The sequence below is a fragment of the Dicentrarchus labrax genome, unplaced genomic scaffold, assembly GCF_905237075.1.
Source record: "Dicentrarchus labrax unplaced genomic scaffold, dlabrax2021, whole genome shotgun sequence".
Lineage (NCBI taxonomy): Eukaryota > Metazoa > Chordata > Actinopteri > Moronidae > Dicentrarchus > Dicentrarchus labrax.
The window spans coordinates 18599769-18623974 of record NW_026136703.1 but is presented as its reverse complement, the minus strand read 5'-3'; the positions used below and the strand labels follow the sequence as shown (position 1 = coordinate 18623974).

Genomic DNA, 24206 nt, shown 5'->3' with positions numbered 1-24206 from the left:
CACGCACACGCACACAAACACGCACACACACACACACACACACACACACACACACACACACACACACACACACACACACACAACACACTCTCACACACACACACACACCCTGTTCCACAAACACACACACACACACACACACACACACACACACACACACACACACACACACACACACACACACACACACACACAGATAGTTCTGCTCCACAAATAAAATCCCTGCAACGGACACTCTGCATGGAATGATCTCTCAGCTCCAAATCTTGACTCAGTGCAATGTTATGTTCTTCAGAAGTGAACTGTTTTTCATATTTGTGGTGGTCTATAACCAAGCATGATTCTAACCTCTCTGTTGTTAACATTTTTTCATTAAAGCTGCATTAATATTTAACATAATTTTAAAATCTTTTTACATTAACAAGGGAAACTTATTTAACACATTTTTCAACCTTGATCCTACTTTCCTCCTTTTTTGGGGGGAGGGTAACTGTGCACCAAAGTTTACCCTTAGAAGAGGTCAAATGACTATGTGTAATGTGACAAGTGTTGCTCAATGGGGTGCACCCATGGAGAACAATCACCTAACTCAGAAGTTACTCTTATCATTATCTATTTTAGTGTCTTTCGGCTCATTGTTTTGGTTTTGTGTCGATCGACATTATTGTTTTGGTTCACTATCACCAGTTCCGGTGTCATTTTCAGACATAACAGACAACTGTTTTTAGTAAAAAACTACAAACAATGTTGACATTGCACTTTATCTATACTAGAGATGGATGTGTAAATAAGCATCTCTTTGCTTACACATTCACCATATCAACTTTTTAAGGTGATAATATGTTACTTGGTGCACTGCCCCTAACATGCCAACAAAATCAGGTAGTGCTGATTTAAGTTTTGTTTAGCGTGATCCCCATTACACATTGTACTAAACTCAGTTTTTTGACAAGAGAAGTGACCACATTATGCCTGTTTAAGCCTCCTTGCACTGGCTCTCAGTAAGAATGGATATTTTAGATTACTGTAATGTGAACTTTTAGTTACATACGAGCCAGGGTGTAGCCTGAGATCCTCGGGCATTGATCTTTTATCTGTACCTGAGGCGTGGCTAAAAAACAGAGGTGACAGAGCATTTGCGGTCAGAGCCCCGAAGCAGTGGAAAGAGCTGCCTGAGGAAATCAGGTCAGCAGAATCAGTGACCTCTTTTAAATCTCTTTTTAAAACACATTAGAAATACACAGATTACTTTCTCTGATGTTATTAGATTGTCATTGACTGACATTTTGCTGGTTCTATTTGTTTTGATTTTTATTGACTGACTTTTTTCCAAGTGTTTTTTCCTTTTTAGTTTTGCTTACTACTCTATTGGAAATTGTTTTTATGACCTGCTCATTATGACGTGGTTGCCTTATGAGTTTATACTAAATAACTTTACTTGGTGTTGTGATCCAAAGAGGTTTATAACAGAGAGAGGTGGAGGGACAGGTTTATTGTTTGCTCAAAACCATATTCAAGGAATTGCTCTGTTACAGGAAAAAAAATCTTAAAATGTTTCTGTTATACCACTGCCCAGGCAATGTTGACATGTCAATATTTTGGAAAGAAAACCCCCAACAAGTGTTGTTTCGACAAGCGTGAAACAACCTGTTATTTTGTCAGAGGGTGGCATGACTGGAAGAGGGGTGTAAGAAGACAGAAAAATAACTACTGTATTTACCTGACACAAAACACCCTCCATGCCTCACTCTAATCCAGAAAATAAGACCTCTAAACAATCATTGGTTTGCCTCATTGCTACCACTCCCACTGTCAATCAACTCACTGGAACCATTTGGTGTTGTGTCGCCCTCACTAAATGTCTTTTGAACGACATGCTATCAACTTGATACGTCAAATTCAGTAAGTATTACTTCTCACAGACTGAGGCATGGTTCACCCTTGTGTGACACATTGAAATAATATGTAGTAACTCACTAAACAAATTTAAGAATTAAACAAATGGTTTCCCACTGTTTACTTAGACACTGGTGATGGATGTTGCATACAGTACAAATAAAATTCGAGTTAGAGTTATTATTATGGCTCAGACTGCAGTTTGAATGAAAGGAAATTGAGTGTGGCCATCAGAGAAATGGTGAGGATCCCTTTTTAAATGAAGCACATTTTGTTAACATTCTCCCAAGAGGTATCTTTTGCAACCATTTTGTACCATTTAGTATAGCAGTGTTTCTAGAGGTCAGCGATCATCTTTTGGTGAAAAGTCAGTGGTGTAACTTACATTTAACCTTACTGACATGCTTGATGTCTGCTAACTCAATTAGGTCCTTCACACACCAGAAAGCCCCATAACATCCTCCCATCTCTCTCAGTCATGCTCTCACATCTAGTGCACCCTTTCATCCTCGTATTCATACCATCTTGGTCTTGACAAATCCCTTACATTGTCTAAGACTTGGTCTTCTCTCACGCTCAGTCTCTCTATTCAGTTCAGTGGGTGCTTTGTCCCGACATGAGAACTCAATAAACTACTGTCAACTCGAAGATAACGGAATTAACTGCAGCTATATCAGAATTATGATTACTGAAGAACCGTGGTGGGTTAATGAATTCAGACATTTAGCAGCTACCTTACTTTCCTGGGAACTTTCTCACTGCCATGGCTTTCTTTTTGTTTTATATTTCATTTTAAAAAGAAAGACTTGACCTTTCCCGTCTTGACTTATAGTGTCTATACCTTAACAATCTATAACAATCTGTAACTATATGTTTTACTCAGTTTGATCAAAAATTATTATTATTTTTGTTATTATTATTACAACATTCATTTTTGTTACAATTTATTTGGTAATGGCCTGTCTGTTGGTAGTTTTCATTGTTACTGATGGAGTTGTTTTTCCGCCAGGATTCAAACTGACTGAGTTTTAGTGGTGATGATGGTGTTTCTTTTTTTCTTTTAATTCAAATTCAATTCAATTTTATTTGTATAGCGCCAATTCATAACAGAAGTTATCTCAGGACACTTTTCAAATAGTGCAGGTCTAGACCGAACTCTTTAACATTAATTACAGAGACCCAACAGTTCCACCATGAGCAAGCACTTGGCGACAAGGGCATGGAAAAACTGCCTGTTAAAAGGCAGAAACCTAGGACAGATCCTCCGGCTCTAGGTGGGTGGTCGTCTGTCTCGACCAGTTGGGGTGAGAGAGAGAGAGAGAGAGAGAGAGAGAGAGAGAGAGAGCAGAGAGAGAGAGAGCAGAGAAACAGACAGACAGACAGGTGCACAGCAACAACAGTATTGGCAATGGCAGTCAAGCAGGACCATGGCAGGAGGCTCCACCAGGATCCATGAGAACCTGCGAGACGAGAAAGCACAAGAACTCCGGGGAAGAAGTGGAGTTAGTAACATGCATTAATGGGACATGAATGAGTGCATAAAGAGAGAGGAAGGGAGGAGCTCAGTGCACCATGGGAAATCCCCCGATAGTCTAGGCCTATAGCAGCATAACTAAGGGATGGTTCAGGACTCACCTGATCCAGCCCTAACTATAAGCTTTATCAAAGAGGAATGTCTTAAGCCTACTCTTGAATGTGGTGAGGGTGTCTGCCTCCCGAACCACAACTGGAAGCTGGTTCCACAGGAGAGGAGCTTGGTAACTGAAGGCTCTGGCTCCTGTTCGACTTTTAGAGACTATAGGAACCACAAGTAGCCCAGCATTCAGAGAACGTAGTGTTCTAGTGGGGTAATAGGGTACTATGAGCTCTTTAAGATATGAAGGGGCCTGACCATGAAGAGCTTTATAGGTGAGGAGGAGGATTTTAAATTCTATTCTACATTTTACAGGGAGTCTTTTTCTAGTTCCTGTCAGTAGTCGTGCTGCAGCGTTCTGAATTAATTGGAGGGTTTTAATGGACTTATTGGGGCAACCTGATAATAAAGAGTTGCAGTAATCCAGCCTTGAAGTAACAAATGCATGGATTAGTTTTTCTGCATCTGTCTGTGATAGTATGTGTCTAATTTTTCTAATATTACGTAAATGAAAGAAGGCAGTCCTAGAGGTCTGCTTCATGTGGGAGTTAAATGACAAATCCTGATCCTGATTTTTAGCCACCCCAAAACCACAAATACAAGAGCAAAAATGAAAGGAACGTATGAAACAGTTTGTTTTACTGCTTTAACATAAGCTGCAAATATTAGAATTTCAAGCTAAGTAGCTTACTACCATTATCCAGAGTTATTTCCAAGGGTTACATTAAAAAAAAGTATTATGGGTTTCAGGGTGTAGGCTAGTGTTACCGACTCTGATATGCTCTTTGGAATTTGGGGACATTTACATCCAGTGTTCCATATTCTCGCCAGACAAATAAGCAACTGCAGCTTCAAAAACAAGCCCAATATTAAGAGGCTTAATAAGTGAGCCTATTAAAATGAAACCACTCTGAGTCTGAAAAGCAAATACAGAGCAAACCCGAAAACCAGATCAGCTACTGACATGACATTGATTTTTCTCCAGTGGGGGGGGGGAAGAGGGGGGCGGGACAGACCTTTTTCACAGCAGCAATTTTGACATGAAATGGTTGGGTAAACACAGGTGTTATGAGTGATATTTATCATACAGAATCAGTCAGGGTGCTGCTATTGTGCATGCTGGCTGACACCATATCCCGTCCTGTGATTTTTTTTAAGCAAGTTTAAAAGAAAATAACTCCAACATCGTGTGTTATAAATAGACCAGGAAACTCTGCCTCTGCCAAAACTGTTAATGGAGATTGCGTCAAATTTGCCAAACACATTGGTTATTCTTCATCCTAAAAGCAATTTCCCTTGTAAAGTTAAAAGTAAAAACATACTGTTTGAACAACACAATCAACAAAGGATAAATCTGACATTTGTCTTGCTTCTCCAAGTATGTAAGCTAAGCAGCTAAAGAGAGTATGAGCTCCACAGCCCTACACCGCAATGCAAACAATGCTTTATTTTCATGTCTTGGACCATCAGCTGGTGATGGTGCATCACTACAATCATTAAAAAGTCATAGCCTTTATAATCCTTTAAAGTCTTTATTAGCTAGCTAGCTACAGCTGAGAAAATCTGCAATGGGCAGTTGCCATATCAGCTGGCAAAGCTAACAGTCTCTGGCTATAAATAAGAAGCATACCTCCGTCTGTAATCAGGGGCCCGTTGTTTCAAAAAGTGTTTAGGAACAACATCACTGACACTGAAGGACAAGATACAGTATCAGATTGTTAAGATACACAAATGTGTGTGAGCATGCGTGTATCAAGTTTAACCAGTGAATCCAGCCCTGTTCCCACGTCTGTAGTTTTCCTGAACTGTGGGAAAAAGGCAAAGTGGCGCAGACCTTATCATAAGACTGACCGGTGAATATGTGAGTGTGTGAGTGTCTTAGATAGTTAAAACAACCTCCTTAATGTTTATTATTGAGCACAAAGAAGGAGAGGCTGCTCAGTGACCTCAACTTCACACAGACACACGCTCTAACTGATATTTATTATTGGATGCAGACAGATTGGCAGCTCAACAATAGAGGGGGCAGAGTGCAGATTTCCAATCAATGTGTAACTTCCACCTTTTTCCATGGTGAGCACAGAGCTATGACATTTTGTACATGCTGGTGGTCATCAATAAGGGCCCTTGTGTTGGATCTTTCCATTCGGAGAACAATGCCCTAACCGTGGTTTAATAGAAACAAGTTGCTGAACCCACCCCTCCCACTGTCTCTCTCTCGTTTTCATGGTTGTCAGGTTTATGTTCTCTGGCGTGGACATGAGGAAATGATTTCAAAGGAGAAGAAAGAAGGAGAAGCAAAAGATATCGTTTCCATTGATTTTCAATACTGATCAATAAACAATCTGTTCCTTTCATGCTGTCACTTGGCACTGCAAATGCAGACCTCGACTTTCATATTGCTTACAGCAAACGCTCCCACCAACTCCACTCCATCAATAATGCATTGGTAATCTAATTCAAATGCATATATAGACATCAGATTTTAAAGTTGGTTTGTGAAGTTCAAGCACACACACACATGCATGCATACACACACACACACACACACACACACACACACACACACACACACACACACACACACACACACACACACACACACACACACCACAAAGACAGGGCATGGGGCAGTTCCCTTTTAAGTGCAGATTTATGTGGTTGTATTTTTCGGTCAGATCCCTTAGTCCTCTCGCTACCACGGCAACAGGCTTTGGAAACAATGATTCAGAGCGGCTCTGAGGATGATCCAGACTATCACACAGACTACAGCCAAGACTCCCATACACATGCACTGACGAGGATCACGCACACTTATCATTGTATTTGCACACACAAACAAAAACAAAACAAAACATTTTACCATGGACCAGAAAATAAACAATAAGTAGATGTACCATGTCAATCAGGAAGCTAGTGACAATGAAACACCTGCAGGAAACTGTAATTTGGATGAGTATGGTGAAATCTGCAGCAATTATTGTCTACATTAATTAGGGGACGGAAGACAAAAGCCCATCAGTTTACAGGTATAAACAATTAGAAAGGCTTAAGTTCTCATGTCAATTCTTCAGTATAAATCTTGAATTTCCAAAATGTCTGCGGTACAGGAACAGAACAGCCATGTTATGGCCACAAATTTTACATTCTATTACATACACAATCTACATTCTCATCCATTACTGTGGATTTACTTTGTAATTAGTGTGTAATCTGTAAAATTGTTATATTGTGTTATATTCAGTTATATTACGTGTGCTCACTGTACGAAATAAAGTCTTAGACTGAGTGAAACATTAGTTCCAGAACCTGTATATTATAACTCATGCATGTTAATATTTATTCTTATTAATGGGTAGGGGTTTTTTTAAACTTCACAAAACACTGGAGACTCATGGGAAAACTGACTTCTAAACGTAACAGGTGCATCCCAGATGTGAAGAGTTGTAATGTTACTAGAAGGTTTGGGGGTAAAAGGGAGAACATAAAAGACACAGAGAGCATTATAAAAGACAATAAGGCAGAGTATGACGGATTTAGCAAGATAACGGCAAAAATAAGGAAGGGATTATGAGCATCAAAACCATAACCCTGAAACAGAAGGCAGAAAAGAGAAGATGAAGCATAGAGGTTAGTGTAGGGACATGAAGGGAATATATATAGTAGGTTGTGGAAGTAAATTCTAAATTATATTTTATTTCAGTATGTGTTAGTGATAATTACTTTAGCTATCTGGTGTTTTGGAATTGTATGACTGTTATATGATCTAAAGAGGAATAATTTGCATCAAGAGTTTGAGATAAATCTGCAGGATTTGTGGATCTGTGGCCAAAAGGTTCATTTGTATCATGTTGCTGCTTCTGCTACACAGAAAGTATCCCAAAGTTATACTACTCTTCTTTGAAATAATAACACAGTGGCATTTGTTGTGGTTGTTGGGTGTGTTGCACATGGTGATCCTCGCCCCCTTCCTAGACATTGTGGCACCACCTGCTGCATGGAAACAAGACTGCATGTCCACCATTCTACAATAAAGCCACCTTTTAAGTGGCTGCTCTGCTAGGATCAACATCCTGAAATTCACCAAAGATGACAGGCGTTTGGTCTAGGGATGCATTTGTGACTCCCTTCCACTACATATGGTCTTGGTTGTGGACACACACATCACAGACACACACGTACACACACACATTCAGACAAATAGGAACGTCAGAAGTGATTATAGCATCTTCTCAAAAACAGCTTGTTCTGCTTTACTATGATGTCACTTACGTCAGGATCCTGTTCCTGCTCTTTTGGGGTCAGTAAAACACACACATACACACACACACACACACACACACACACACACACACACACACACACACACACACACACACACACACACACACAAACACCTACAGACTCTCTGTGAGTCACTGTCAAGTTTATCCGCTCCCTACAGTGGCCCAGCCTATCCCACAACCCCCCGGGGCAGTAACCTGTGATCCAGGAGAACTGTACTCTGGGTAACGCTGTTTTCATAACCGCTCCCAGTCCTCGGTCCACAAACACACAGAACCACAGAACATATGTACCACATTACACACTCATTCACTTACTCATGCACACACACACACACACACACACACACACACACACACACACACACACACACACACACACACACACACACACCAAAGTGTAACTCAAAACTGAAACTTAAAATGTACTGTTTAGTCAATATTGTCATCAAAAGCTTCTCATGTTATTCCAGAAATGAGCACTGTTCATACAATTGTAATAATGCAGGCACACACACACACACACACACACACACACACACACACACACACACAACACACAGGCTGCTTATTGTAAACAAGTCTAAGCAGACAAATATTCTAAGTGAGATTATTTAAAAAAAAATTTTTTTGACTGTTTCTTCATCATCCTTCCTCATAGTTTTGTCAGTTCAACAACAGTGCAAACTGAGGCTGCTGATTAGTGGGTGACTGCTCGGTGTTAGTCAGTGTTGTTTCGCTTCCATGAAGAGAGATAGCGCCGCAGCTTCAGCAGCGTACTCATTTTCTCATGGTATTCTCTTTGGAGACGAGACAAAATACGAGTGAGCTGTTTCACAAACAGGCTGCAGAAAATGGGGAAAAAACACAACCGGTGACAAAGTGTCTCTTTCAGGGTGTCCTTGAGATTGTTTTCAGTGCACTGTGAACAGTTGACGTTTATGGTGGAATCCACTCCCACACAACCGGGAATTGAGGCTATTTCAAGGACGCAAAATTAATTTTAGTTTTTGGATCTAACAACTAAACACATTTTAAGCTCTCTGCATCAGTTTATCGCTGCTAACACAGTTTAGGCTTTTTAGGCATTTAGTACTTTTTCTAGTATTTTTCTATACATGAATACAAACACCATTAATCTCCATAAATAAGCACCGCCATGGGTAAGTTCTGGCTGTTGTGGGGACCTGAAACTCTAAGGTCACCGGACAGTCTCTCAAACCAGATGACAAACCCACATCTGCCCGAGCACCACTGGAAATATACACATACAAGCATTGTTTGTGTCTTCTTCAGCTATGTCCTGGAAAATGATAATAGTGGGAGGAAAGCAGATGGACATCTGTTCGTTAGTATGATAGCATCACCTCAGCATTCTTCCACCACTCCCAACACATTCCTTCAGGATTGTCAATACATCAGGATGAGTAATAAGACAAAAACCAAAAAAAAGCCACACAAAAGTTGCTGACTGTTAGTATATTACCACAAGCCATGTTTCTGTGAAGCTCATTACTGTCAACATAAACATTATTCTTTTCATCATGACTCATATTATGTACCACCTTTAATCTTCCATATAACCAGCTGATAATAATAATATGAGAACAAGGTCATTAAATAAGAAAAATGTGTTGACACTCAAATTTAAAACCCTGATTCTTGGCAATAACAAATGGTACATTATTGATAGTTGCATTGTTTGTTCTGTATAATAAATGAATGCCAAATAAGCAGCTTTAAATATTCTAACATCAGTTGCTGTTTGTAGCAGTAGTAAATAGCCTACAGCTATGTAAAGATTATTCCTTCCTTCGAGCAACACTCCCGGACTGAAAAAAGACTCTGCATTAATTTGTCTCATTTTGTGTCTTTGTGTTTGCTTTGCGTGCCTTTGCGGTCATTCTTCATCTCTTTGCAACCGCTTAACATGGTTAAATCATGAGGCAAAACGTAGCTAAATGTGACTAAGCTCATCCTGGCTACAAACTGTGACAAATAATGAAACTGTCTTAGTTTCAGTTCAGCCTTTCTCACTTGATATCTTCATATGAATATTGTGCTTTGTAATATGATTTATATTAACATTGCCATCTGGTATACTCTCCCCTCCATTTTGAAGACAGAAAGATCACTGAATCATTTATAAAATATCTTGTTCTTAAGAAATATTGACTAATACATTTCTGGTAACAAAGTAAAGTTAAAATAAAATAAATTAAATTGCATAAAGACTACTACAAATAGCAGTGTTTTTATTCATCAGCTATGGGAAGCTATCCTCATCTGGTTTGAATAATGATCCACCTCCCATCAGCTTTTCTTTACGGTCGTCTCCTCCTGCTGGAGTCAACCTCCAGATGTTGGACGCAACCTTTCAACATTCCAACTACTAGCCTACTAACTGCCCTTACAAATATACACACATACATTGAAGGTCGCACACACACAAGGAAGTTCAAAGCTGTGCCAGAGGGGAGCAGGTGGCCAGAAACAACACGCTGTAGGTCTATCAGGGGCTATAGCCTGAATGTTCAAACTCCATTCATCCAGAGATACTGGCCAGGAAAACAGAAGCTCCATAGCCATGCTGTATTATATGTGCACGTCTTGTATATGGCTTTGAACTTTTATTTTATTGTTGCATATGGCCATACATAGTTATACTGAGATGTTCTTATTTTTTCTTTTGTATTGTCTTTGTTTATATATGTTGGCCAGAAGTTCATGTCTCATTCTTTTTAATCCAAATTGGAATTAACTGTTCTTAATGTAGGTATCTGTATGTCATTTTCACTCGTTAATTAATGTCCCAAAATTGATGGATGCATGTTTTTTTATAACCATAACAGTTTTGTCCAGTTTCTTGGAATTATGATATTATGTCAGTATACTAATATTATATTAATAGTATTAATATAAGTTGTAACAGTGTACCTTCATTTGCTGCCCAAGAGATGCCAAGAGTTTACCTTTCAATTCATCTAGAATTAAAGGACCAGTGTGTAAGATTGAGTGGTGTCTAATGGTGAAGTTGCAGATTGCAACTAACTATCTCACAACCTGGGAAAAAGAAAGGGCTGTGAAGTGTGTAGGAGAAACTAAAAACGACTCATATGGTAATGAAAACAAAAAGATTCTTGTATTCAGGTGCATATAAACTATGAATATTATATTCCATCTCTGCCAAAAGAGCCTTCTAAATGTTAGACACTGGACCTTTAACTTACTTAACCTTTTGCATTTAGCCCCCTGAAACACATGTGCATACTGAATGTACAATCATTTAAGTTGTTCTACTTGAGAGGAGAAACACAAATAAGCAACCTTTTGTTCTGCCACACTCTAAAGAAGCAAAAACCAGTCTAGTCTAGATTCTTTGCCTGTGAACTCATTCACTAATTCAAGACAAGAGGGCCTTCCCAGCAGTATGAGTGGACAGAAGGTTGTCAGCTAAAATAGAATGTGCATGCTGTGAGCCCCGTTCTCAAATGAACACATATGTTAGCATAACTATTTCTAAAGACAGAACACTCCCCTGCCCTTCTGGTCTTAATCACAGTCTCGTACAAATGTGCACATACAAAGACTCACACAGAGACAGACATGCACAACGTCCCCACTTTTCCCAGCCATCATTTTGACACTGAGTAGACCTTGACCACAGCCTGCACTTAAGAATAAAACATGCAGTCCCAAAATGAAAGATGAGATGATGTCTCCAGTCGGCCATTGCTACCGGCATTGTTTTCTGGCCTCAAAATCCTTCTAAATACGTTCAAAAGAGCTTCCGAATCTGGTTTAACATGAATATTTAACACTTAGCTAATGTGTCTCATAAAATGTTTGTGATAATTTGAACCACAAAGTTGAGATGAGGCTGATGGGAATGTCATGTTTGGAAGGTATTTAGCCACAAAAAATTAATTATTGGACAAACTTTGACTTGACAATGGTGCTAGCCTATATGTAAAGTCAGAGGGTCGCAAAAGTCCATCTAATAGTTTTTTAGGTATTTCAGTCTAGACGAAGAGATGGACTGATTGTCAGACTTGTGTTGCCATCCCTAGAGCCTCACTGCTGGTAAAGCTACAAAGAAAAGAAATGTATGTAAACCGAGGGAGACATAGACACACATCACAATCCTTCAAATGGTTGTTGGATTTGTTTTCATTATTTTGTTAAATTTATCCTTGTACCCTTACTCCACACACACAGAATCTCCCGACTGTTCCTCTCTCAGCGGGACTGAACACATGAAAAGGACGACGAAACACCACCTTCTGTCCTCCATCAGTCCTCTAAATCCTGTCAGAGGCTGAGATGAAGTGCTCTTTCTCCGCAATTTTACTTCAAAATCTGGATTCAATAACTCCACTGATCTTAAAAAACACCCAGAGCACCCCTTACGCTGACACACGCATGCACACAAACTTACACATATAGGCTACATGCATAGAGACTCAAACAGACACACGGCCAAAATAACCACAAGGTCACCTTTACAGGCAACGATCATCCATCATACAGACAGACCCATGCAGACATGGAAATATGCACATACTAAGAAACAAACAAATCTGACGTATACTTTTGAAGCATGTTATAGTATTCGGAGTGTATATATAAGACCCAAATTTCAAGATTCAGAGGCAGTACTGATAAAAGTGAATAAAAGAAGAATCTGTATTTCTGTCTGTGTGGTGATATTTGTTTTTCCTGTCTCTTCTGGACAGGAAGGTGTGGTAGCCTCATAACTGTTATCATGGATTTACGCCTGTGCTTTGACAGTTGTGACAGTTATATAAGGATACATTGTAATAAAGGTAAGCTGATTATGTTTTGTCTCATACCTACCCTTACCTTACCCTTATATTGCCATAAAGGCTTATATATATATTGAATAGCGTGCATTAACTTTACAAAGTACCAGTAATAAGTACTACGTCAGTTATGCCTATGTGTGGGACTGATTGGAAACAGTTGGAGGAAACTGGAGGTAGCTCTATATTGCCTCTCAAGTATTTTTTACACACACACACACACACACACACACACACACACACACACACACACACACACACACACACACACACACACACACACACACACACACACACACACACACACACACACACAAGCACAGTTAATCCCATACAGTTTCAATAAAAGCACACGGTTCACACTAATGCTTTGATCTCTCTTCTCTCTCCATCCCATGCTGTTTAGAGACATAGATCCTGCAGTTACATAATGACCCTCCTCTACACTTGGCGCTACCCCTGTGTTGATGTATGTAGCCTATATGTGTGTTTGGAGCAGTGTTTTCCCAGACTTACAAGAGAAGCCCTCTCTGCCCTGGGCTCCAATCATTCCAAACCAGTTCATGTCCTCCAAACATCAGGCAGGAATCCAGCGGCTTCACCGTCTGGATAAACAGGTTTGGAGCACTGTGGAATGGTTCATAAAACCTCTGCCAATCCCCTCCACAATCCTTGTTTCAATGTCCACACTAAGCCTTGAAAGAGCTCAGACGTTCCCAGTGTAACAGGCTTGGAGGAGAGAAGCACTGGAGGTTTCTCTGTGATGGCCATGGAGATGCATTAATGGGGTTGTATGGACTGCAAGGTGATTCCATGTGCCTTGTTCACTCGGAGGGTGTGGGAGAGCAAGAGAGACCTGCATGGTGCTATAGTTTCCTCCAAAACTTATTTCCAATACAGGCAGCGGCCTTGTTTGATAAGGGGCACTGTGATCGACGCAGTCCTTTCTAAACGGACGACCTGTGTCCATCCCTTCATCATTGTTAAACACCACAAAAATGGCATTTGATTTCCAGGTGCTAAAGTGAAATAATTGAAACATTTTCTATCTATTGTGCACAGCTGCTAAGTATTTATATTTACCTTTGCAATAGTTGCTGACCATTGAATATGAACCAATTTAACTGTCTTAATGAAAGTATATAAAAGCCGATATCATAAACATCTGAAAATTTCTATATCCAAGATTTGAATACATGATTAAATTACTAGACTGACAGATACATGGTCCAAGAAAAAACTTCAGAGAAATCTCAGCAATCAAAAGTGATGCTTCACTGCCACCTACTGGGCCTTTAACATCAATGCATCTTGTTATATTTGAAATACTTCATTCTTTCAGTATTTGGTATCAATCTAGAACGCCCATGGCATTACCATGGCTTTAGTGCTATGTCTGTGTACTCCCCAGATTGAGAAATTAAGACGCAAACATAGATTTAGTTACTTCTAGCTTTATTAACAGAGCACTGCAACATAAAATTAAGCCTTACTTTTTATATGTAGGTTTTGGCAAGACCTCTTCTTGGTAGAAAGTCGTGTCAATAAAAACTATTCACAGTGACATCAGAATCAACCCACTAATAGAACTTATTCCTTTTTATTGTGAATTATGCCTACTAAAAATAAAACAGTTCCTGAATTCATATGAATGTAAAAGCAGCAGTGGTGGAAGAAGCATAATGTACTTATATAAAAGTATGTATTATCAGCAAATTTAGGTAACAAAAGGTAAAAGTACTCACTCTGCAAAATTTTCCGTCAATGTTTTTGTTTTAGTCTTACTGGTGCATTAATGTATCAGTTTCACTTTACTGCTGTAGGTGCTTAAAACTGTGGTAATTTGAATACTGTTGGGTAGATTAATCTACAGCAATGCATACTATTCTATAAGCAGGGCAGTAAGGCATTACTAGTAATAAAATAAAAATAATTACCCCAGTAACTAATTAACGTCATTACTTATTGATTACTGTTGGCAGGGAATAATAAGTAATACTACTTTTGAAAAGAGTAAGATGTTTGAGTAACTAGCCCAACACTGTAATCGTATGTGAGAACGTCAACTTTTTAATGGAAGTATAAAGTTGCATAAAATGGAAATAGTCAAGTACATCAAATTTAAGTGCAATAATTGAGTGACTATACTTAGTTACACTTAAACACAGGAAAGCAGGCAATACTGACTATTCGTTCATATTTTTTCATATTGTCTGTTGTTTTGTGTCCATCTGTAGGTAGCTAAGTTCAAGGTGAAACCCAAGTAACCCTCACTCATTTGTTCAGCTCACAGTTAATTTCTTTTTTTTGTGACATTCCTGAGTCTGAGTCATTTCAGACAAAATAAAAACAGCTGACAAATGTCTTACAGCCAGTAACATCTGAATGAACTTTATTTTGCCTAATAAAAACAAACAGAATGTGGTGATTTTTAGGACAGCAGCCATACATTAGTTAGAATACAGAAGAGGAGCCCATGTATCTTTATGTTGTTCCTCAAGGTCAGATTTCCCTTGATTGTTTAGATCAGACATTAAAGGGAGAAAGAGACCTGTGCCAAGCTGGGGAAATACCTTAAACCCCATTCCCCAGCATACAACAGGAACATACAGCACACAAGACTGAGTAATTCACCCATTCCCCGTTTGAACACAAAACACTGTACCTGTGGTCTAAACATTCAGATAAACTGTTTCTTGCGAGAAAAATGAAGTAGCAGAGTTAAAATACTGAGAGAAAGAGAAAATGTGAAGCTAGATGTCTTTGATGAGAGGCACCAAAGACGACAAATAGGTAATGTAACATTCTCCAACATCAGAATAATATAGACTTGTGAGACAGATGAATGAACACTAAAAACAATTATGATCTCATTTATTATCCTAACTGCTGACACCTTTAAAGTAACACATCTCTTAACACTCTCTTTGGAGCCCTGAGAAAGTCTGCCTTCATGACACGGACCTCAGTCATTTTGCAGATGTATCCCCAACAGTTTCTGATGCTAGATCAGCATGAAGAACCAACAAGGACAGGACCCCCTTATAGTGTAAACATTTTCTCAACGGAATCAGAGGTCAGTCCTATTACCTGTCTCAAAAAAGTAGAGGATCTTTGACAAGATGCACGGCAGTAATTAGAACTACATATCAGAAGCCAGAGCAGCTTAATAATTGGAGGGAACTGAGGGGAAGTAAGGAGTCAATTTTCATGCGTCTGACATTGGTTGTGGACACATGCAACAGGGCACAAATATGGCTTAAGGAAGACTGTAGTCTTCGGTTAGGGCTGTGGAGATTGAAGGAGAAACCTCATATCATAACTATTCAAGTTGCACAACTGATCGAATACTGGCATTTGGATGCTTTTGGAAAGCTAGCTGTGTATTTAAGGAAAACCGTGTACTTGAAACAAAATCTGGCTTCCACCATGGAAATTTTTGCAATCAAAATAAAAGGACAGAACACAATGGCACTGTGTGTTCTGGCTCACTGGTAAAACTAGTTTAACTTGTACAGCTTTATTGATTTCCCAAAAATCATGGATTCCTGCAATTTGCATACGACAGGTTAAGTTTACACACAGTCTTTGGGATCATCACTCCAAAGAATGATAAATTGAGGCTGAAGTGCAGCATGCTGAAGTTGTTACAGGATTTATGTGCTTATGAAGGCAAGCAGGGACTTGTCTTGCATGTGCCCCTATTTGCCACAGACTGTCACTTATCCCACAATGTTTCTACTATACCGCTGCCTTCTGCACCTTCATATGCAAATCAAATGCTTTTCCCTCCCGCTTAAAAGAAATGAATACTCAATGTGACGTGTAGTAGTACAGTCATGTGGCTTCCACCTTTGGCCCTTGTTGTGCTGCTTTGTACCATATGTGAACATCTAAATGGCTAGGGGGAAGAAGCCAGAGCTGGAAGCCAATGTTGTAAAATGCCAGAGCTCCTAGCATCACCACAAATTGAACAAGAACGGAATGATGAGAATAAGTAAACAAAAAAAAACAAAAAATTAGTGGCAAACTTAATACACAATACTACATTCAGTGGATTACTTTGGTGTTTTGACAAAAGTAAAAAAATACTTTAGGTGGAAAGAAATCAGAACAGAAACAGACCAACTGCAGTTGTACAAAAGACAACTTAAAGCTGGACAGAATACCTTCCATATATGTCCATATTACAATCAGCATGTTTACATGCATTTAAGTAACCTGATTATTGCCAACAACTGGCAGTAATCTGATATCATAAACAACATATAAACCCTTTCCTTCCCCCGGTGTAAGTGATTGAGGGATTTCTGCTATTTCTTGACCATGCATTCGCTTAACTGAGTATGCAACAGGGTTTTTACAAGAGCACAGGTTCATGACCAAAACTTGAAATTAGAAAAGTATTGCTATGACAACACTGCAGAAGGTGAAAAGATCACAACTCACAGTAGTGCAACCTTGTAGCCAAAATCCAAAGTCAGACTAAAAAAAAATATATATATAAGTCATCTCCACAGTTGAACAGCAGGTTTTTTTTGTAACATTAACATGCACTCTTGAAAAAAAAGATGGCTACTTCACTAGTCTGTCCTCCTCACTGCATGATCTGTCCAACTGCTCGGATCAGAAAAAATATAAAAACCAAAAAAAAGAAACTGCAGCGCTTCAAATATATTGAAAATACACTTAAATAGTTTTACAGTTTTAATTTTATGGTAGGAGGTAGGGGAGGAAACTGACTACCTGCATGTAAATGCAGATTCTACAGCAACCACATTAATGCAATACATGTAAACGCATTCTAATTTCCTGCAATTACCAGATGTCTCCCAATTACAGTTTTTTGTGTGGATGTAAACATAGCAAATAACCATTCAGCATAATTTCATAAAAAACCCTGTGAGCCACAATCCACGTTAGAGTTCAAACTCGCAAAACACTTAAAAATCCCATTTAATTGCAAACAAACCTACCACCCCGCAAATTTACCTTCTACAACTAGTTTGCCACCCGGAACACAAAATATAGCTCATCTGTAACACCTATCTATTCTGTTCTGAGCACCAACGTCTCTCATGACAAGACTTTGACAACCCACAGCAGAACTACCACCTACATTTGGCTACATCTGATAAGACTTTAAATGGTTTAATTTCCACTATTGCAGGCCAATAAGTCATTATTACACATTTAGCATTGTGATGATGCAACATATATTTTTGAACAAAGCGGTATTGTTGAAATTAAGCTATAAGAAACAATTGTTTTAAGACTATAATGTTAAAAGGTTTTCAGTGTTTTGTTCTTTCAAAGTAATTTTCTATACATTTGTCAGCTCATAAAGGCCTCAAGTGAAGAGAGTTTCATAGCATAGGAGAGAAAATGGCCCCACCCAACTACCCTTGTCGAGGCCTGTTCTGCTTCAGAATGGCTGAGACAGCAGAGTTTCCTGCTACGAAAGGCCGATCTTATTGACACCTGGCTAGATGCAGTAGAAATCCTGCCATGATAGTTGAAATGCAGATTAAATAAAATGTTGCGGTTTACATAAACTCATAGCTGCTAAGGCATGTGTATACAAGTCAACTGTCAATTATAAGTGCGTGTAAATGCATATGTTTTAATTGTCAAAAGCAGAAAGGCATATTCTGGCGACCAATGAAGTGTTTCAGTTCTCTGAACCGTGTATCAAGTACAGAACATACTTGAGGTGTTCAGTCAGCCAGTGGAGATTAAATCATTTAGGGGAAATTTAAGTTGAAGGCAAGGTGCAGCATCTCAAGGGTAAACAAGCCTTTTACATCCAGACCAAGAGATCCATATTTCATCAAGAATAAAAAAAAAAAAAAAAAAAAAAAAAAAAAAGGGGGAGGGACAGGAATGATTTAAAAAAGTAACAGAAAAAGCACATCACCTATACTCTAAAAAGAATGTTATGACTTGCTGGAATATTGTTGTTAGGAATTCTTGGAAAAATATCAGTACCCATTGCAAAGTTAAGCTGTGAAGTGTGGAGAACTTCATTGATTGAAGAGAATGCCAGTCTGCCCTGAGCCCAAGGTACAGTTGAAGAAGCTGACCCAGTTCAGTTTCCGGATTTCAGCTGACCAGCAGAGAAACTGGTGGAAATGTGTGGTGAAGGCCAGTAGCTTTGGTGAGGCTTCAAAGCCATAATGGAGAAGAGGAGTGTGAGGTCTCCATAGTTGTCTTAAGTTGTTGTATTTAAGAAGACGACTTGATGCCAGTTACTTGCTCTTCATTTAATGCTTTCGTCACAGAGACCTGAAAAGTGAAGACCCAAAAAAAAAAAAAATTATATTCATGACCATTTGTCTCAAATCACACTTTTCTGCAGATGAATGGTCCCATTAATCAGCCTGAATTTCAACAGCTAACCTGTTGAGTTGACATGCAAAGTTTACTAGCAAAGACAGATTTGGAGAGAATATATTAAATAATGCAAATAAATAAACTGAGCAGGTACTTCAGTTCTTTCCTTCTAGTTTTACCAGGGTGTAACAATCCATCGATTTAAGGAAAATAAACAATCTATATAGTAATCTTTAAAATATGACACATCGGTGCCACCTATTTTGTACACCTCCTGATATCGAATGCTAACGTTTGTTATCCGTCACCATGTCTGTATATACACGTTTTTTAATTAAAGATGTAATGCTTCCAACAGTTTCGGACTGAACTTCTATACAGAACTTTGTTGCTGCAGGGAGTTTCCTCCCCCAATCTTCAGCTATACTTCACCTAATAGTTTGACGTTTCTAAAGCACATTAAGTTAGAGGTATAAATTACAACTTCTAGTGGTGCTGTGCTGCTGCAGGGACTAAGTGGAAGTTAATCCCAACAACAATACTTAAAATCTAACAGCAGGGAGATACTGTGAGCCAGAAAAAAAATTCCATTTAAAAAACAAAGCATAACTTTATAGTTTGTCTTGTGTAAAAAGGGAGGCAGCGAGAGTGTGAGGGAAGACTGTTTCACATTGACAGCTCCGTTTTAACTCCTCCCTCACTTTTGCTATTCAAACCTATTAGTGACTGCTTCTATTTGTCACTGTCAAGACAACTGTTAGACTCTGCTATCCCAGTCATGTAGCGGCATATGATATTGTCACAAATCGATCCCACCCCTGAATCAAGAATACCAACCAAAGAAACGTTATATTGTGATTAAACTGGCAATTTAAAAACCCTAAGTTGTACCTCGAAACTAGAAGATAAGTGGTAAATCAAGCCAACGGTGGTATATTCCTACATTAGTCCACCTCAGTTCAAAGCACAGAATTATGAATAAAGAAACTCTCGAGCAACCCACAGGATAGGAGGTGCAGGAAGTCAACTGTTTGATTATTGTCAGGTGCAGCTCACAGACACTTAAAGTAAATATTCTAGAAATTTACTGACTACATGGAAAGCAACATATGAAAAGACAATAAATCTAATTAACTATTTTCCAGTTGTTAAAGTTCAGCCACTATAAGTGAGGAGACTTTGTCCACCATTGGGCCACAAAAACTCACCATAAAATTATCTCCATTTTTGTACTTAGTCTCAATTTCTTTTCCCATGTCACCATCTGGCACCTTAAGGTCCTCTCTGGTTCCTCCATTGTCATCCATCAGGGACAAGTAACCATCTGTGAGGCCAATTACCTAAAGAATAAGCAATGTACAAAATGAAAGTCAGGCTAATAGGCAAAAACAGAACTGGCTACAACAGCTCGGCAGAGACCAAAGGCATTACTGTATGTTACTGAGCGGCGTTATCTGCCCATTTACAAAAAAGGACCATCATTATTCTAATGTGCTTTATGTGTCAATTTTCAGGTTTGAATAAAACATTGAAATGACATGTTTAATATCAAGTTTGGGTAAATTAATTATACTGTTAGGTTACTCATTAGATTACTTGAAAAAATCATTACATGTCATCAAGATAAATGCCTTCACAAAAACAATTTCACAAATTTGGATTAGAAACAGGACTAGGTGAACAGGACTATGGTGGGCGTGGCAGACGTAAACCTAGTCTGTGTTTTCTACTGGCCCAAAAGAGGCTTCCAATCAGGGAAGAACAGACTGTTGGCCAAGCCAAAACCTGTTCAACCAGTTCAAAACCTGTATATCCCTTCAAAACTACCGAAGAGACAGCTCAGCTCTGACACGTGTGGCACACCCCCTTTAGTAAAAGCATTCATTTTTTCACATTGCACTCATTAAGATTATGCTATATAAAATCCAAATTATGCAAAATGGGTGCACTGGTGGTCTAAACAAATACCAAAACACCCTATACTGGCCAGGGAAAACAATTTGCTTCCAGTACAAACTTTACACACACTGCAAATGCTGCATACCACTTGGTGCCCCTAGGTTACACCAAGATATCCAACAAGGACTTCTCACCTCATATTCTTTCCTTGTTACATTTGGGACATCCATGTTATGAGTAGACGGGCAGATATCTTCATACTTCTTCTGGGTAAAGATGTCAAGTCCAGTAAGGTGAACCTGGGAAAAGCCCACAACTGGTTAGATCTGGCCTCGGGCCAAGTAAGCAATGGGGATTACTTGTAAAACTGGAAAATGTCAGGCTAAATTACGAACGTGACTTACGGTTTGCATTCCAAAGGATGCACGAGTAGGTTTTTTACCTTTGCATGTCCGTGCTTGCCAGTCTTGGAGGTAGTCATTTCGACGATCTTACAGGGACGTCCTTTCAGCAAGACATGCCCGTTCTTCCTCAATGCAGAGCACTGCATTGGGAATGTTGTGGAGGCCCCAGAGTCCCCAGTTTGGAAATCGAGATCAGCCATGATGGGCTACAGCTGTCACCCAAATGAGCAAAAGAACACAAGAGCATAAGTGACTGACTGAGTTTGTGAATGGCATTAAGAGGCACTATTGCAAAAAAAAAAAGGAATAATTAGGTTATTGGTTTTGTGGTAGTTGGTAAACAGATTTTAAACACACTTAAAAACATACAACTATGACTACAAACTAACAGCTGTGTATCCTAGAGATGCTGCGCCTACGTCGTCACGTTCAATATTTATTCCAAAAAGGAAGTGGACAGTAGCTGGGCCGTAAGTGCTTACAAAATCAATAACCTGAAACCAGAGAGGGAAATGTCAACTCAAACTGCTGTGCTGCACATTTTCCCGACGTCAAAAAAAAAAAAAGGTATACTCCCAAGCTAATCCCGGTACACTTGCAATGCAGTAGCAAAACGTGCTTTAATGTCAACATTATTCTCCACACTTGTGTTGAAACACTCATGCAGGGTGGTGCAACAATATCTGGCTGGCTAACTACCTGAAAAGCTAACAGCCGACGTTAATTGCTACTGTGTCGAATTTACTTGTACGCCATGTTGCGGCAATCTCAAATTCTCTTTTACCAAAAAAATAAATAAATAAAAATACCGGTTTGACTACTTAAACATATTAGCTACCGTTAGCTTCTTACTTCAGTGCTTTGAGGGGGGAAAGTAATTAAAAAAAACCCGGCTGAAGTTAGCGTAAGCTTGGGTTAAGAGAGCTAACAACACACCAATAACTAGCTATGTTACGTGGCAGCTGGGCCAGATGAGCATCTTGTGCACGGTAAGTTAGCTTAAAAACAGTCAGCTAGCTTTTATGTTTTTATTTTTTTAGGGGGGGTTCCCACTTCTTGGCGTGTTTTTGTCATTGTTAGCTAAGTTAGCTTACCACGACCCACACCCACTGACACTGACAAATACTGTTGCTAATGTTAGCTGAAGTAGTATGCTAACTTGTTTCACTCGCTGGCCAAACATCGCCTCACTACTTAGAAGTTACTGATTATCTACCGAGTCGACAAATGGCTTCCCAGTGTTACGCATTAGATAAGGCGCCACTGGACGGTAAACAACCGCTCACTTATCGTTACAGGGTTTGTAAAAAAAGAAAATATTTACTTAAAAGCACCCCCCAAACGTTTCTGCTTACCTTGTGTGTGTTGCTTAAACCAAAGAGGGAAAGCTACTTCGCATGCGTAGAGCTTTTGTACCGCAGGAGGAGCGGAAAGGGCAGGTACGGGCTCCGGTGACGAGGTGCAGCGGGGGTGGGGGGAGGTGCAGCGGGGGTTGGGGGGAGGTGCAGCGGGGTTGGGGGGGCAGCTGGAGAAAATCTTGGGACAGGTTCATTGGCTGGAGCCCGCAGCACCGCGCACACCTGCACACAACTATGCAAGAAAGAACTTAATAGGCTTGTAACACAGTGAGTTAATCAGCTAAATTGTAATACAAACTATGCATATATATAATAGTATAATTTTGATATAGTCGCTATTTTTCGCTATAGTCACTTTACAAATCCAAAGTTTACATACAAAACATGTGATCATCTAATGATGCATTTGTAGATAGAATCAGAATCAGAGTTGTGTTTATTGCCAAGTAGGTTTTTACACCTACGAGGAATGTGTCCTGGTGCAATACAAATATACAAATCACACAGAAAAATAAAGTACTTTCAAAATAAAAATAAATAAAGATAAGAAAGAAAAGAAAAGAAAACTGTGCAGAAGACAGGAGTGCATTAATGTAATGCATACTGTATATACAGGGAGGGTGTAAGAGTCAGTGACAAAGGGGGTACCGGGCCTTGTTAATGCGGCCAGCTGCAGATGGGAAGAAACTGTTTTTGTGGCGTGAGGTTGTGGTCCTGATGGATGAATCAAGAAACAACCCAGTAGAATATAAAATACTAACACTTTAACAAGCTACAACATTAACATGTGCATCAATATATGTATCAATAATAATAACCCAACCCATTTTAAGAGTATTTTTTACAGTAGGTTATAGCTACTTTTATTTAAAAAGATCTGAATACTTCTTCCACTACGGGCTATACAGTACTAATACAACAAACAACTGATGTATTTATAGGGACAAACATATCTTTTCATGATGTCTTTATTATCCATTTCCCCCTCCTTTAAAAAGTGCATAAAATGCCTTAATCTGAAAAGAGACATTTTCATGTGATCACTTTTTTTATACCACCAGGACACAAAACAGCTGTGACAACTGCAGTTAAAAGACTACTATGCTACCATACTGCCTCTTCAATACTTTAAACATTTTTACAAGACAACTATGATTATGCAAATATAAACATTTAAATACTAAGTGTTGGTTTTACTGTTGAAGTTAACAAAGGTAGGCTACTGCATGTTTCCTGTGTTTCCAGGTGGGTGTAACTGTTGAGCAAAAATGAGGCGTTTACTGGGGAGAGCACAGGCAACTTGTAATTAGTCCCATAGCGTTGCTGGGGGCTGTGTAAGAGGTACTGTGTCTTTGGGTAAATAGACCTGTACCAGCGGAGTAAATATTGGTTAAACGTTAAACACCCACTGTCTGCTATATGCACTCCTATTGGTCTAAAAGGTATACGTATAAAAGGTACTAAAGGAATGCAGGTTCCCTAAAACAAAGCATTCTTACTTGGTTGGATAAAATAAAGCCCTACATTGACTGTTTCTCACAAAAAATAAAAATACAGAATCTACATATGCAAATATG

The 24206-nt window shown here is 39.1% G+C and overlaps 1 protein-coding gene across 1 annotated transcript; it reads right to left on the bottom strand.

The window, feature by feature from the left end:
- Positions 1-15000: 15000 nt before the first annotated feature.
- Positions 15001-21471, bottom strand: LOC127361630 (eukaryotic translation initiation factor 5A-1). The gene is made up of 4 exons (XM_051396414.1): positions 21310-21471; positions 21062-21166; positions 20177-20308; positions 15001-18920 (listed from the first exon to the last, which is right to left on the bottom strand). The coding sequence occupies exons 1-4, from the start codon at positions 21469-21471 to the stop codon at positions 18861-18863; spliced, it is 459 nt and encodes a 152-aa protein (XP_051252374.1). The 3' UTR covers positions 15001-18860.
- Between the last annotated feature and the right edge of the window lie 2735 nt (positions 21472-24206).

Coding starts and splice junctions, on each gene's coding strand:
- LOC127361630 (XM_051396414.1), bottom strand. CDS start 21,471: ATGGCTGATCTCGATTTCCAAACTGGGGACTCTGGGGCCTCCACAACA. Junction 21,167..21,309: donor GCAAGCACGGACATGCAAAG/GTAAAAAACCTA, acceptor GGCTTTTCCCAG/GTTCACCTTACTGGACTTGA. Junction 18,921..20,176: donor AAAATGGAGATAATTTTATG/GTGAGTTTTTGT, acceptor TTCACTTTTCAG/GTCTCTGTGACGAAAGCATT.